Consider the following 17174-nt stretch of genomic DNA (forward strand, 5'->3'; position numbering starts at 1 on the left):
ACTAAAGATTTATGATTTTGGTATGGTTTTAAAATTTGGTTAATTCACTGGCTAACAGCTTGACATCCCAAGCGCCTGCCCTTGCTGTCCCAAATTGGACATGCAGATATCATCAAGAGAACAAACAAGATGGTTTCATTTATCACCTAAAGGTGCCTTTTTTTGGTTTGCCTATTTTTTTCCTGATATTTTTTTGTCTAATTATGCTTTATAAGGCCTCAAAACGCAGAATTTTATACCTATTTTTTGAAATTTTACCCGGGGGAGAAACCCCCAAACCCCCTTAAACTAAGGATATTCTATATCGTATTTAAAGTGGTCCTTGAACCATTCTCCTGATACCCTCACTTATAAGATCAATCCTTAATGTATATACACTGCTCGACATTCAAAATGCAACACCAAGAAGGAGTGTTCAGAAATTTATGCAAATTTTAGAGTAGACGTACATCACTGAGTTATGTAAATGATGTGAAATGCGCAGCTCTCCGACGCACATAAAGTAAGATATAAAGGAAGGAACTTGCAGAATGGGCAATATTCGTGTCGTTATTTCTGATTGGAGAATTATTGAAGAAATTTTGTTTTTGTCTTGAGGATACGTGTAACACGAGAGAATGCCAGGCCGCCGTCAACGAAGGAACTTCCAGCAGATAGACGATTTTACGAGGGGTATGGTGATCGGACTGAAAAGGGGAGGTTGGTCCGTACGTCAAATCGCTGCTGATATCCACATGGATGCGAGCACGGTGTGCATCGGCTGTGCCGAAGATGGTTGGAACAACGAGATGTGTGCAAGATTGAGGGGTGCAGGGGCAGCCAGAGTGACATCAGAACGCGTGGATCGACGCATCCACCAACAAGCTGTAGCAGACTCACAAGTCACTTGTTCCTCGATTCTGCAGCAGGTGCAAGATACCCTGAATGTTCCCGTGTCAACTAGAACCATTTACCGTCGTTTAGTCGCACGTGGTCAGCAATCACGGCGTCCGCTAAGAAGACTGCCATCGACTCCACAACATAGACAGCAACGTTTAGTATGGCGCTGGACTAGAGCGACGTGGAATGGCGAAATGTCGTGTTCTAATAGGGCCGTGGTAGCCCGATCGGTAGAGTGTCGGATTCAGGGCCGGAGGGTCCTGAGTTCGAACCTCGATGGTCGAAGATCCACCGTCGTCATTAAAGGGGACTGGGCGACGTTAAATATGCTCGTGGTCCCAATGTCCTCCAAGTGAAACGATACCTCTGGGGGTGCTAGCACCAGGTAGCTATTAGCTCCTGGTCTAGTTTTAAATTCTCATTAACTGTTCGATCCGGTGATGGTGCTGCCATCTATCGGTATAAAAAAATAATGGAGGCAAGGCACTTAGTATGCAGTCCTCGACAAAAATACAGTTGTAGTCAGTTGTGACTCGGAATCGTCGTGTTCTAATCCGGCAGTAACTGTGGAACATCGCACCGCACGACAACGTGGCATATTGGTTTGGGGCGCAATTGCGTACAATTCCATATCACCTCTAGTTCGTATTCAGGGCACTATGACGGTTCAACGATACTTGGATAATGTGCTGCGGCTGGTGGCAATCCTTTACCTTCAAGGGCTACCTAATGGAATTTTTCAGCAAGATAACGCCCGACCACACAGTGCTCGCATCTGCCAACATGCTCTCCAACACACACAGATGCTTCCCTGGCCACCATACTCTCCTGACCTGTCACCAATCGAACATGTGTGGGATGTGATTGGACGCCGTTAGCAAACTCTGTCCCTGCCTCGTTCAGAAGACGAACTGTGGCAAATGGTTGAAAGGGAATGGAGAGCCATCCCTCTGGACACCATCCGCACCCTTATTGACTCTATGCTTAGACGTGTTTCTTTGTGTATCGCTGTCTGCGGTGGTCCCACATCCTACTGAGCCGACGCCGTTCTCGCTCTGTATTCTGCCTATCATTTTGAAATTAAGATCATTTATTATTCCTTGCTGTCTCTGTCTTTTTTCCAAGTTTCATCACTTTCTGACCACTTCTTCTTAGTGTTGCATTTTCAATGTCGAGTAGTGTATGTGGGATTGTAATTAGAAAACTTTGTCTTGTTAATGTTAAATAGATATAATTAGGATTCAATTATATTAATATACATTCGTTGAATTTATAATTAACAAGGGGGTCTCCCAGGCTGGAGGTATGACTGATACTGGGTCATTCTCATTGAAATCTGCAAGAGGCTGTTTCTAGGGATCGTTTTCAACATTTTTGAGGGCTCTCTTTCGTGGGGCGGAGGGACATCAAAACTTAGGGCTGCCACTGCTGTTATCAATTCATTTGCTGCAAAAATGAGATGAGAGGAAGGCGCTTTACCCTTCATTAGTGCCTGATTAAATCTGTGTCGCCCTGATATATGTGCGCTTTACTCTCTGTAGCTCTGTTCTATTTAAATTGAATAACATACATTGCGTTGAAAGTTATTGTGATTTTTTTAATTTATTCGTTTATTATTTGAAAAAGATATTTTTTGCATTATTTTAACTTGATGGCAGAATATGAATCAAATAAATTTTCCTTTAAATAAAAAGTTTGCCCCCCCCCCCCCCCCACTTTATGTGGCCAAGTTACGCCTATGAGGATAATAAAGACATAGAAACAAATAGAATTAAATTTGAATGACTGAAGATCAGGTTTATGATAGTATTCACTCAAGCAGTCCCGTTTATTTTAAGTTTCTAATTCCAGAAAGGGAGAGAGGGGTATCGAAGGGTACATTTTCAATGTATTAAAAAAAAAAATCACTTAATGACCAAATTACATACAAAAATTCATTATCGCATAACGTTTCTAAAATTCAGGAGGGGGCAATTTACCGCCCCCCCCCCACCAGGGGCGGACTGGCCACGTGTGAGATGTGGAAAATTCCACATGGGCCGTCCTTAACTCGGGCCGTTTTCTGTGCATTCAATGTGTACGTGCCGTTTTCCTCAATTTTATTTAAAAAAAAAAAGTTTTTAGCTAGGCCGGCCGTTCTTGTGTCGAGGGCTGCAGCCAGAACTGCTCTTTTTTTGGGTGGGGGGGGGTGGCGGAGGGAGAGGAGGACAGCCGCTCCTTTTCCAACGGTCACTTTCAGGACGTTACTCTGTTCTTGCCTAACTATTACCGTATCTTGTTACGTAGGGAAAACGAAACAATGTCTTTGTTGGGTGGTCTTCGTCCGAAGCGAAGCCTTCAGGGTCCATGGGTGTCTCTCGTATCTATTCAGGATTGATGTTTCCTGGAATTCTGGTAAGGAGTTTTATTGGGGGTGGGGATCTTTTTTTTGTGGCCATCTGAGACGATCTGAGACTGTCTGGGAAAAGATTACATTGAACCTTTTTCAAATAAAATAAGAGAAAGGCGCCATCCTAAGAATAGAATGAATAGGAGCAAAACGTCTGCTAAAAACCTTTTTTTTTTCCTTTTCATCCTTCGTTTTTTTTGTTTTTTTTTTCTTCTTCTGTTTCCCAGCACTTTGCAATAGATAGATCCACGACTTTCTCAACCAATTAGATAATTTTGAGAACTCCACAATTTTGTCTCCGAGGAAAAAAACGAGTCATTTGTTATACACCGTGTTGACTGCTCAATGGGATTGCATGTGTTTTAAATTCAAGGGTGACAAAAAATTTTTTTAAGTAAGTTTAATATTTTTAATCATCATTTGTTTTTTAATTTTTTTTGTCATCAGCACTTTAAATAATAAGAACTTGAACTGTCAGTTATAATTATAACAAATTGATGGTGTTACACAAAAATGGGTCAACCCACCAAGCAATACTTTTGAGTAAATTGAGTTCTAAACTGAACTTCATAGATGGCATATTAATAGAAATCGTCTTTGTATCCCCGTAGTGTATCAGTTTATCTGCCAACCTATGTGAATAACTTTTTTTTTTTGAAAAGTTTTGTTGGATAACTCATTTTTGTATAACACCGTCCAATTCATCTATTTTCGTTTAGCAAAGATAAAATTTATAAAAGTACAAACAGTATAAATATTTAAAACAGTGATTTCCAACATTTTTTTATCCGTCGCCCCCTTACCTTTTTCCTTGAAAAAAGCAAATTTTAGAGGAACGTAAAATCGATATTAGGTATTTTTTGCATACAGTGAAACCTGTGTAAGTTGACCACTTGCGGTGTAGTACTTTGGTGGTCAACTTATAAAGGGCAGTAATGATTTTTTGAAATATTTTTTGTCATTTCTCGCACCGTGTATTCATTTTTCGAGGAATTCACCCTTATTACTCTTTCTGTTCAACTAACTTTCATTGTTTAACATTATTGAAAGTGAAACCATAATTAAAAATACTATTCAAATAGTTTTATTATTTTTTCCTTGTTTTAAACTATATTAGACGCCGTAGTTTTAGAAATTCCATATGTGGCAGCTAATTTTCTCTGGCTTTCTCCTTTTTGAATTCATTTTAATATTTCATACTTTTTATTAATTTCAAGTTCAAAACTTTCTTTTTGAAGCCTTTTTATGTAACACTTACAGCCCAAAGAGCAACAAGCTCGACTCTCTCAGTTCATAAAGGCAAAATTAAAATATCCTATATCTTAATCCCTTACACTCGAAATAAGCCAGAAGGGCTCTTTAGCAAGCCCATATCTGCGTACCCGCAGTGCGGGGGGGGGGGGGGGGCTCACTTCCTCAAGGGGGATGACGGCCCTAGAAATTGAAGGAAAAAAACTAGCATTGAGACTTATTAACTTTACAAATAGACACTGTGCCACTAGGGAGATGCCCTACCCATTTTGTTGCAGAAGGCCCAAAATGTACAGATCCGGGCCTTAGCGCAATTCCAGAATTGCCACAACCTATTGCAACTGAAAGAAAACACTTTGTACTTTTCTACTGACACCTATTTTTATTGAACAAAGTACAAAAAACTATCTCAAATAGAACAGCAAATGAAAAACAAGTTTGGAGAATAAAGAGCAGCATAAGCTTTATGCTGCTGTTTAGTTAGTAAATTGCTAGTCCGTCATCAAAGCATTAAAAACATTCTTGGAAAGCTATCAAATAATAATACAATAATAATAAATTAATAAATAATAAAATAAAATAATTTACTGAAGAAAGTTAAAAAAAAAACAAAGGTTTTTTTTACAATGCTCCAAACCAAATTTGGCGTACATTAGTGGTCAAGATAGACAGGTGGTCAAGTTACAGAAGTTTTCCTTCATTATATAAGATAGGACTAATTCCGTTCCTGACAAAAGAGGTCAACATAGACAGGTGGTCAACTTACAAGGGTGGTCAACTCTACAGGTTTTACTGTATTTAATTTTAATTTAAAGCCTAAATACTGTACCAATTTTATCCAATTATTGTTCCACACATTTTTTATGTTTTTTTTAAGAGTAATTAATTTTTGAAGGGAGATAATAAACTAAGATTATTAATGTACTTCTCAAAGACAGCAGAACATTTTTCTCTCCCCCCCCCCCCCTTTTTTTGGTATGAAATTTAGGATTTGGAAGAATAAAAAACTTGTGCAGTTTAAACTTGAAGAAAAAAAAAAAAAAAAGAAGAGAGAGAAGGGTTTGTTCCGGTATCGAGAACCTGCCCTGAGTACAATTCGTATGCTTGTAAAAGATATGAGGATGTGCATGGCCCTCCTGAACTTAATTCATTTCTTTTTTACACTCATGATTTTTTGTTTATTTTTGTCTAACCCTTTCTCAAGAAAATTTAGAAGCTCTCATGTTGATGTCTGTAGAGAAGGACATTTTAAATCAAATAGATTCAGAGGATACCATTGATGCTGTTGCTCAACAAAGTAGACTTTTTTTGTAAGAAAGATTAATGTTGTAGAAATTTATGTTTTTTTCTCCCGATTTTTTTTATTTTTATCTTTAGTACCAAGTAGTCTTTAACGGATATTCATAATCTATTACTTTTAAGGAAAAAAAGTTACATTCTTTGAAAGAAATGTTTTGATAAAATTAAAAAGGAATGTTGAAAAATTTAAGTAATTATTATGTCTTAAATACTGTAAAATTTTGTTTCCCTATCTTTTAAAGGGATACACTAAGTTATAGAAGAAAAAAAATAGGTTCTTTAACCATATTTTAAGTATTTATTAATATTTCATCAAATAATCTTTATTTTTGAAGTTTTTTTTTTCCTGTTAACTGATTTGTAATGCTTGTTTATAGGTTTTTCTTTCTTAGCTAGATTGATAAGTGTGATTGCTTTAAGTGTTTTTGCCCATTTTAATCATAAATAATGTATCTATTTTTACTTATATTTTTAATGTTACAATCTTAAAAGCAAATCTAAAATTTCCGAATCTGAAATGCAGTATTCCCAGAAACTATTAGTTTTTAATTTATTAGTAGCACTACCATATTGCAACTAGTGAACTAGTACGAAAAGTACATTTTTAAAAATCTTATCATCATATACTTTTCAATTTTAATGTTATTATTCAGTGTCAAATTGATAAATGCAATGTTTAAATTCGTTTAATGGCATACTTTCACATTTCGGATAAAATTTTTCCGGATAAAATGATAAGATTTAGCACTAATTTGGAATTTACAAAGTTATTATTAGATTTTTTCAATTTGACGAAATTAGGGCCTTGTATGAAAACATTTTCACTGATTCTTGAAGAGTAATATTAATTTTGTCATTTTTAGTTTATTACTATTGAGTAACTTTTTTCAAATATTATTTCGTTTTCATTAATTTCGTTTAATTTATGACATTAAAAAGGTTTAAGTCGGACCATTTCTGTGTTGTGCGTTCTTTCGTTACTCGATTATTATTTATTTTCAGCAAGCATGTAAACTTGTACAATAGAAGTATAAATAGTTATATTTTTGGTTTAAGCGGTTGAGTTTCACTTTGTTGAACATCTTCGTAGGTTAAACTCTAGTTGAACATATTTACTTACGAAAACGAATACGCACATCTTATTGCTTTTCCCAATACATTTCTTCGTTTTCACTTTAAATCTTGGAAGCTGATAAATAAATTGTTCTTACTTGAAAACGTTGTGTCAGTGGAATATTATTATTAAAGGCAAGTTAATATGTAGCATAGGCCACACATATACCATAAAGCACAAGCGCTGCCAGAAGTTCCTTTCTGTGGAGAGGGGAGGGGAGTTTGGTCATAACCATCTTTACATGCATATAAACTACCGTATTAAAATTATTGGCAATATAAATCTACGTTAAAACCAAGGGCCTTGGGAGGAGACCGCAATCCCCCCACCCCAAGTGTATATCCCATGATTTTCACTTTAGTTCTTAGAACCTGACAAATAAATTTCACTCACTAGATAACATTTTGAGAGATACCTTTGAAAATCAGTTTTCTCACTGAGACAAATGGCGACTTTTTCGGGCGAAATTCTTTTTTTTTTTTGTAGATTAATTCGGGCTTATCCGATATTTCCGATCAGTTCTCACTGTCTCATGATCTGTGATGTATTCATTCTGAACGGATATATTACGTTTGGTTTACATGAAAATTTTCGTTAGTTTGAATACGTACAATACAATTTTAAGAAAAGACTTTTTAAAAAAAAAGAGTTTTTTCCGAAGGGTAAATAGTACCGCTCATGGCCATATGAGGTAGTGAGAAGCAAGGGATGCAAGAGGAAAATTTGAAAATTTGGAGATAACCAGTACAAATGGTAGGTGGACCCCTCCTCTGTCTTGGGGCAAGAGATAGTACCAGCAGCCCTGGTAGGTGCCGCTGTACAGCATGATTTAGAAAAAAATTCAATGAAAGCCTGCCTAGGATGTAATCTTTATACGAATTTTACTCAAAACTTGAAAATTTCTGCTTACACCCCTTTGCTTCTCACTGCCTCAAATGTATTACGTTTTGTTTTAAATAAGATTTTTATTCACTTTTACATAAACGAAATACTCTTAAATGCGGATTTTCAAAGAAGCCACACAGTTTTCACAGTGGTTTTTTTTATTGCGTAGAGCAATTTAAGCTTGCAAATATTTTTGAGAAAGTTAGATCCTTGAAATATCATCTGTATATTATGGGCGTTTGCTGTATGCTTAGTTTAAATCAATCTGCCCACTAGTTTGCTTGAAATGAAAAGTTAAATAAGGATTTATGAAAGAAAAAAAAAATTCTAGGTATTTCAGCGGGGGGAGAGAGGGGAGGGCTGCTGGGGGGGGGGAGGAACCTTTTTTTTCTGAAAAAACACACTAGAAACTTTTTAGGTTTGGAAAACTACAGCCAAACGTTTTTGGATGGGACCGGCATGAATTTTTTTTTTCCACATTAAAAGTTTAGGGCCAGTCCGCCCCTGCCCCCCACTATCCCTAAAATAACACGCTTGCACTCAAGATTTCTGCCCCCCCCCCCCTCTTTTTTCGGAACATCAAATTGCTGACGAAGATTAACATGATTATAATACTGACTTTCAAGTTTGGGGTAAATATAGTGAGGGGAGTTAAGACCTCTGCATCAAAATGCAGCTTCTCTGTCAGTGGCGGATATTTTGATTTCAGAGCCATTCGCAATGAATTTTTGGAGTCTCATGGCCCCCACATGGGAAAGCGAGAGGATACAACAGCCATAGGGGCTGGGCAGAATAAGGGCCCGGTCTGAGAAAAGTGAGACAAAGCAACTTTTTAAACGTAAAATTCACCGATGTCGACTTATTCATTCACGACGATGTTACAAGAGCATGATTTTTTTTAAACCTTCAAAATAAAAATTATAATTCAAGAAGAAATGGAAATAATATAGTAGAGAAACTAAAAACACTACATTTATATTTATCAGAATGCTTTCTCAAAGAAGTTTAAATACATATTTCTAAAATAATATGTTAGCAAAGTTCAAATTTTTCTCACGATAGTAAAACAAAATCAACTTAATTATATTGAACAATACTAGAAAAGTCTTATGAAATCATATTTTCTAGTATATAGTTTGCATACATATTTCTATATAGTTTGTATTTTCATTTTAACAAAGTTTTCAAAGTAAACGATTTTTCTTGAAAGGTCTAAAGAATCGCTGTAACAAAATCCCATTAAATATAATTATCCTTTTTTTTTACGTTTCCCCCCCCCCCCCCCCCCCCCACTGCGTTTGATTTTATCCATTAAATCAAGTTATCTAAAATACTTGCATATGAAAAACATTTATTTAAAAACAGATACTTGGAAAAAAAAGTTACTCGTGGAACATTTGTTTTGATTACAATTGTATTTTTTTAATATAGGTAAATAAAAGAAATAAATGGAAATTCATACGCATACATGTATGCTCGTGAATATGTACATATATTTTTTATCCTGCTAGGGTGCGATGGGAAGTAACTACTTTGTGGATCACTATTTAATACCGGAAGAACTCAAGAGGGCAAGAGCTCGATTCCAAGGAGCTTTCATTTTGGATGGCATTTTAAACTATAATGACGTTCCTAATACCCAAGAGCTACCCTTGGATTATGCAGAGGTAAGATTGAAAGGCAAAAACTTAATTAATGCATTCAAATATTTTTCGTTATCATTAATAATATGTTTCTTTTATCTTCAGTCTCTACCAGGTCTACAATATTTTGTAAACAATACTGGCAATCGAGGAAATTTTCTGGCAATGATTTCAAGGAATGAAATGGATAATCATCTTTCCCAGAAATTAATGGAAGCCTGGCAAGAGTTGGGCAACCATCAGTATAAGTTGTTCAACTTGGCTGTCGAGATGGGCGACAAAGTTCCACCACCGTCAGTCATAGAAAGGCATTTAAATTTCTTAAGAAGTGATCATGCAACTTTCTGGTATCACAATTCATCGTCTCACTTTCCAGAATCTTTGAATGCAGTCCTTCTAACTGATACAGGTATTTAATATCGTTTCTTTCAATTCAGTAATCAAATACAAAGGGAAATCTAAGTTACAGGAAAAATTCGGAACCTTTCGCGTCGGATTGACGTCATAGCTCCTCCCTCAAAACGTCTCTGGTTGCGACATTTCTAACTGGAGACGGTTTGATTGAGGAGTTAAATCCAAAACCTGAATGCTGACGATTTTTTTTCTGGTCTATGGTCTTACATTTAAGACGCTGAAATATTTATATAATACTTAGTATGCAACTTTTTACTTTACCAAATCCGCTTAAATATTATTAATGGTATAAACTAACAAGCAAGAAACATTTCATGCTCCCGGGATCTGATCAAAAAGTATCTGACTCCCCCAATAAATTAAATGTACATTCTATAATTTAAAAAAATCGACGCGATGAAACGAAATTTTACATATGTGAAGACTTAAAGTGGTTACAAAATGGAAGCGAAATGATTATTTATTGCGGGAGAAATTTAAAATTAATGGAGAATTGACTATCCTGTTGGACCGAGGATTTAGTATCCTGTTGGGTCACCTCTAGAATGAATTCATGTGATGGCGATGATTTAGGCTTAATAGTATCGCACGATGGCCTACGTCATCTCGTTCCATATATATACTGTAAAAGTACCACTAATTCAATCAACCTCTAGACCATTCAACTTACCGTCCAAAGTGGTCCCAGATATGCTCGATCTGTAACAGCTCAAGGGATCAAGAAGGCCAGGAAATGGTGATAGTGTTAAAGAGAAAGTCCCCTGACACCCTTGCTCTGCATGACCGAGCATTGTTTTGTTAAAAATAGCTTCTGTGAGGCGTGCCATGAGCACCAACACAAGTGTCTGAAGCATGTCACAAACGTAACATTAGGTTGTCATGGTTTTGTAGATCAATATGTGGGATGACCATGCAGTGTTGCCAGATGGTCAAATCCAGAGATTTCCCCAATTCCCTTCCTACTTTTCCCCAAAAAGCGATGTTTTCTATCAAAATTCCCCAAATTCAAAAATTATTTTTCCACTAATATTTTCATAAAATGAATCGACTTCCTTTAATATTTTTGTCTCCTGAAAAATTCTTTTTTTCCCCCAAATAGCCAAATTTTCTTATAAAATTCCCCAACTTTTTTTTTTCTTCCCATTTTTACTTTTTTTTGTCTTCTTTATCTTTATCTTTCTTTATCTTCTTTACTAATAATAAAGCTGAAAGTCTCTCTGTTTGCATATCTCTCTGTCTGTCAGGATCTCTGTGACGCGCATAGCGCCTAGACCGTTACGCCAATTTTCATGAAATTTGGCACAAAATTAGTTTATAGCATAGGGGTGTGCACCTCGAAGCGATTTTTCGAAAATTCGATTTTGTTCTTTTTCTATTCCAATTTTAAGAACATTTTCCTGAGCAAAATTATCATAAGATGGACGAGTAAATTACCAAGCTATCATAACGTGGAATGGTAACGTGGGCAAGCCAATTGGCGAGAAATTCATCATGCATTATTTGTAAATGTACTGGGGAACCAAAACACCTTTTAATTTACTACTGCGGGCAAAGCCGTGCGGGTGCCACTAATCATAACAAGCGTCTGATCGAAAGATAAAAAGCCAATTTTTTTTTTTTTTTTTTTTTTTTTTTTTTTGAGCAATCACGATTGCTTATTGTTCTCATTTGACTGCTTTTGGCGTCTTTTGATTTTTCCCACCGCCACCCTCCGCACCATCACCGTCGACGGGCTCCCCTCACGATGCTGCTCCTATAGCGAAAGCCGTCTCCAGGTTGCATCCATGTCCTACACACACGCGCATACATACACAACTACACGCACACACACACAAACACATACACACACATACACAAACACATACGCATACATACAGACACCCACACATACACACAAAAACATACACACACACACACAAAAACATACACACACACATACACACAACTACCCACACATTCATGCCTGCACACAGACACAAACACATATGCATGCACACACATACACATACCCCCCACACACACATTCATACACACAACTACCCACACACTTATGCCAGCACACAAACACACATGCCTACACACACATACACATAACCTCTACACACAAACACATACCCCCACACACAAACACACACGCCTACATACACCCACTCGTGATTGCGAAAAACATAATTTGAATTCAAAATGTCAAAATTCAAATTAATTTTTTTTCTACTTTCATTTACTACTCTGCTTCTGTATGTACATTTAAATTATGATTTTTTTATATATTTATCCAAGAACATTCTTCATCACACTTATTAATATTCCACATAATGCGAAATGCAAATTCCATAAAGTTGATCAAAGCTAAACCAACGCTGTTTGATACAAACAATGTAACCACCACTACTTGTCGTGAATCTCAATACGAAAAAAATTCTTTTTTCCCCGAGGTTTTTTTTCTTTCCCCAGGTTTTACCCAAGAAAAAAATTTTTCCCCAAGGAATTCCCCTAAAAACTCATTTCCCCAAAATTTCCCCAGAGATCATCAGATTTCCCCAAAATGGGGAAATTTCCCCCAATCTGGCAACACTGTTTTCATGCACATGTGACCATGTTTCCATACAATAGCACCTCATGACGTAATCCCAGGTACGGGTGCGGTGTGCAGCTGAAAAGCAAAGGCGCTATTTGAGCTTTCACAGCGAAATCTCTTCAAGTGTACAACATGATAGTCATAATTGCTCAAATTGGATCTGGATTCATCGCTAAAAATGATCTGGATCTGGAAATATCTCTCTACCACAAAAACTAACCTAACGCACCTCTAAAGTGATTAACAAGCTCCTAATAGCGATTATTTGGTGAGAATAGGCATATTCATTTAGAATATAGCATTTTATGAATAACATTCCATCCTTTTGTGAAGATCTTTATACTCTAAATAAAAGATGCTTTTAAATCTGACTGACGATTTTCAAAATTTTATAAGACTCTTTCACAACTGAGGCGGTGAGGAGCAGAGTGATATAAGTGGAGATTTCACGTTTTGAGTAAAACGCGTTTAAAAATAAGGTCATGGGTAGGCTTTTATTGAATTTTTTTTTAAATCATGCTGTCTAACAGAACTTACTAGGACTACTAGTACTACTTCTTGCTCCAAGACAGAGGAGAGGTTCACCTACTATTTGTACTGGTTCTGGCTACCTCCAAATTTCTAATTTTTCCACTTACATCCCTTTGCTTCTCACTGCCTCAATTATGTTATCTATGTGACAGAAAATTATATATTTTTTAAATTTTATTTTCAGGACCATTTAGAGGGCAAATGAAAGAATGCTATCACAGCAAATGTGATGATTTAACAGTAATGTCTCCAGAAAAACTTCAATTTGCTAAGAAAACTGCTGATGCTCTAACAGCCACTTTAGTAGAGTTAACAAGTGCTACAGCATTAGGTACTGATTTTAATTAAGCTATCAGTAGATAATTTAAGTGTTGAAGTAAGCTAACAGTATCTTTTGAAATAAAAGAAAGGTATTACAATCATTCAGAGTAAATTTGATCCTATTTCTTTATTTTAAACTGTCCTTCTCATATTCAATAACTTTTAACTGCATTTGTAGGCATAAAACGGAAGAAACACTCTTAATGTATTGTACAGTTATCCAAAATTTTGAATAATAATTATGAAATCTATTCAAAATGAATTATTAGCCTGGTTTAAAGTTATCCTGCCCTTTTGGGTAAGGTCTCCTTCACATGAGGCAACTTATGTTGAGGCAACTGTTAGTTGAATCAACTTTCAAACGGCGGAGGCGGTTATTATCAGTAATGTAGCTTTAAACCAGAAAATGAAATTTCTAGATGTTTAGAAAACTTCTCGTTTTTACTTTATAACATCACAACAATTCTATCATTATTTCATAATATTTCTTGAATATCACAATTTAGAAAGAGCAGTTTTTACAACTCTAAAAATAGCTTCCTAACAGTGATTTCAGAATTATTGAATGATGCAATGAACTATATACAATATTGCCAACTTTTTTTTCTAACACAAAGAATGGAAACCCATTTTATAGCTTTATCAGGAGAGTTCAGCACTGGGTCTTCTTGTTTTTTTTTTTCTTTTTCTTAAGTCAAATTTTCTAAAAAAATTTGAAATGTCACAAAATTAACCTACATGGCTCAAAGTTAGCATACATGATTATGCTTAAATGGTGAAATCAGTACTATCACTGCGCGCCGTAGAAAAATGAGTAAAAACATGCATTTATTTGAAGAATACAAATGCGCCCTTTTATGGGATCAAAATTGAATGATCACATCTCTTACAATGAAAATAAGTTCAATAGAACCAGAGAGTACAAAGTAACTGAAAATGTGACTTTGGTTGTAAATATTTCCTCAAATTTTGAGGTTACTTAGACTTTCAAAACAGTATTTGAAATATTTGTGACATCAAATAGCAAATAGCAGGTTAGAATGAGCTTTGAGGTTACTTTTAGGTTGTTAACATGAATACGCTTCTAACCACAGTCAAAGTGGGAAGTAGAATGTTCTACCTTTCAGGCAAGTGGTTTTAAAACGGTGGTGTTTCTATCAAGTTAAATTAAACGCAGGAAATGTAATTCCACCATGAGATAGCGATCAAATCATCATATGCTGAACTCCATTTATACCTTGATCATTACATCATTTTTCATCCTGACATCCAGTTTCTGTCTTGCGTATTATAAAGGTGCCGTTATTATTGGTTTAAGACTGGAAACTTTTTTGGCGATTTTTACTCGAGAGTAATTTGTGGGTATGGGTAGGCATCCCAGAGTAACTCTTTGTATGAAATGAAAATAACTTTGGTAAGACTAGTTGCTTTTGTTTTGATTCGAATTTAAGAATAAGACTAGATGAGCTTGTGTCCGTAGTTAAGCTTTGGTGATATTTCATGATTTTTTGGTTAGGTCTTTCTGGCTAAACTTTTCTTGCCCGCATTTTTTTTTTTTTTTTTTTTTTTTTTGATCCTGCAGTATCATGGCTTCACTTGTTCTGATTTTTTTCTTCTTTTTTTAATGATTGTATAATAATGTGTAATCCTAAAAAAATAATATAATACAGCGGAGTAAGTTACCTTATTACTGTAGTTTACGTATTTTTCTTAAGGTGGAAAACCTTTGAAACGTACAAATGGTCACCTTTTGTACTAATTAAAAGTATTAGTCCGTTAAATTTATTAGAGTTAAAGAGAAGTAAAATGAATCGCTAAAGAGAAAGAATCAGAAAACGTATTTTATTTTTAAGTTCTAAGAATTTAAACACCAGGTAAATTAAAATATGTTCTGGAAATCAGAGCTACTCCTCCTCAAAAGTGGTATTTTAGTATAACACACTGGTGGCCGCTATCAAGGTAAGCTCAGCATTTGCACTGCAGATACATGTTTTACAATGCAGTACCACTGGTTAGTGATAATAAAACAAATTTAGTGAATAAAACTAATTTACTTTTTTGGGGTGGTCAACCTAAGGAACGCCGGTCACCTTTGGCTCACCTTAATATTTTATCTCCAAGACTCGAAGTACTTACAGCTTAGCTCGCGATTGCAAATAAAGAGGATCAGAAGGCAAGTTTTTGATGCATTTTCTCACGTAGCATTTTTACTATGTGTGTCAACAATTTGTTACAAGCACTTCTTTTAAAACCTCATTTCAGAATATCATATCCCGGCAAGGAAAGTGACACAACTCAAAATTTGGGGAAAACGTACTACCTACTGATTTAAAATCTAAATTTAATGCTGTTTCTTGCCATAAAACTTGCAGAAAGTTAACTTACATAGCTGGTGCGTGGTGGCATAAAAACGGTGTAATCAATAGTGACACATCATTATTTTTTTCATAACTTAGAAGAAAGATTTTTGAATTTTAAGTATGTATCATTATTTAGAAAATAAGAACTGGCCAGTAAACATCGCATCATAATTGTTTTGCCCGTGTTGTAATATTTGAGAAGGTTGCTGTTGCTGATCCCCTTGGTCTAGACCCCTAGACCAAGTCCATGAGATCATGTCGCGCTAAAAGATCAAAGATAATCCTACTCTCATCCGACAGTTGCCCCACAGAGGCTCCGATAAAGCAAAAAATATGAGAGGGGCTGCAACGTTTTCCCTGAAGCTGAATTTGCGGAAGTAGTTTTATCGAACAGGGAATTTGTGAAGTAAATTTGCCCTGGACAGAGCCCTGGTAAGTAATTGTAGAAGTTTATAGTGGGATCCGACAGTTGCCCCACAGAGGCACCGATACAGCAAATAATATGAGAGGGAGAGGCAATAGCCGAGCATGGGCAAGTAGAAAAAGCCTAGGTGGAACCGTCGAAGACCAGACGTCTAATATTTAAGACTAAATCAGTTAAAACTACCATTTAGTAAAACCTTGATTTACGTCAATAATGTTTTTTTTTTTTTTTTTCAGTTGTGTCACTTTCCCTGTCGGGATATGATATGCTTCAAAAGATTTCAAACTATAAACTTCTACAATTACTTGCCAGGGGCAAATTTACTTCACAAATTCCTTGTTCGATAAACTACTCCCGCAAATTCTGCTTCAGGGAAAACGTTGCAGCCAATTTAAAAAAAGTTGACTGTTTTAGAAAAATAGTGACTAAAATGTGTGATTTTCATATTCTTGAGTGAGAAAATTTTGTTTCTGAGATCGCTATTTTTGTGTAGGGCTGTTTTCGCGATTATATATTTTTTAATTGTTGTTTTTATTCTGAATTAATGCCAATAAAATTCTCGAACACACCACAGACTTCAAGTATCAAAATCAATTTCAAATTTATTTTTAACTACGTTAAAAATTGTAATAAAATAACTCTTAGTATTCAGTTTGTAACTGAAAAAGCTATTTAATATGACTTTCTTTGTTTTTCAGGAAATCAAGTCCAGCCCATGCATGTTTTTTATTTCGTACTTCATGCTTTTATTCTGTTCTGTGCTACAAAGCAGTTGTTTTAAAAGTATCCCATTAATAAATGAGAAAATATTGTTAAATGTAAGAAACATAAAATAAAAATTATTTTTACCTTTAAGGATAATTGTGTAATATATGTACGTTTTGCGCACTGGATGTAACCTTTTTTTTTTCTTCATATAACTATGCACTACGAAATGATTTTCTCTAACTCTGAAATACATGTGTGTAACTTCCGATGCATATTTTTAGAGTGATGCATATCTACGCGTAACATCTACAGTTTTCTCAAAGGTAATGTTTTACATTTTGCAAACCACTCAACTTTGAAGGCTGAAAAAACTAGCAA

At 35.5% G+C, this 17174-nt stretch overlaps 1 protein-coding gene across 1 annotated transcript in view; it reads left to right on the plus strand.

Moving 5' to 3' along the window:
• LOC129218790 (uncharacterized) overlaps positions 1–16943 on the plus strand; it is a 63830-nt gene extending 46887 nt beyond the window's left edge. The window contains exons 2-5 of the mRNA XM_054853113.1: positions 9329–9484; positions 9566–9869; positions 13168–13314; positions 16787–16943. Coding sequence (XP_054709088.1) covers positions 9329–9484; positions 9566–9869; positions 13168–13314; positions 16787–16869 — 690 coding nt within the window. The 3' untranslated portion in view covers positions 16870–16943. The remainder of the gene's footprint in view (positions 1–9328; positions 9485–9565; positions 9870–13167; positions 13315–16786) is intronic.
• The last annotated feature ends 231 nt before the right edge of the window (positions 16944–17174 follow it).

The sequence above is a fragment of the Uloborus diversus genome, chromosome 3 (assembly GCF_026930045.1).
Source record: "Uloborus diversus isolate 005 chromosome 3, Udiv.v.3.1, whole genome shotgun sequence".
NCBI lineage: Eukaryota > Metazoa > Arthropoda > Arachnida > Araneae > Uloboridae > Uloborus > Uloborus diversus.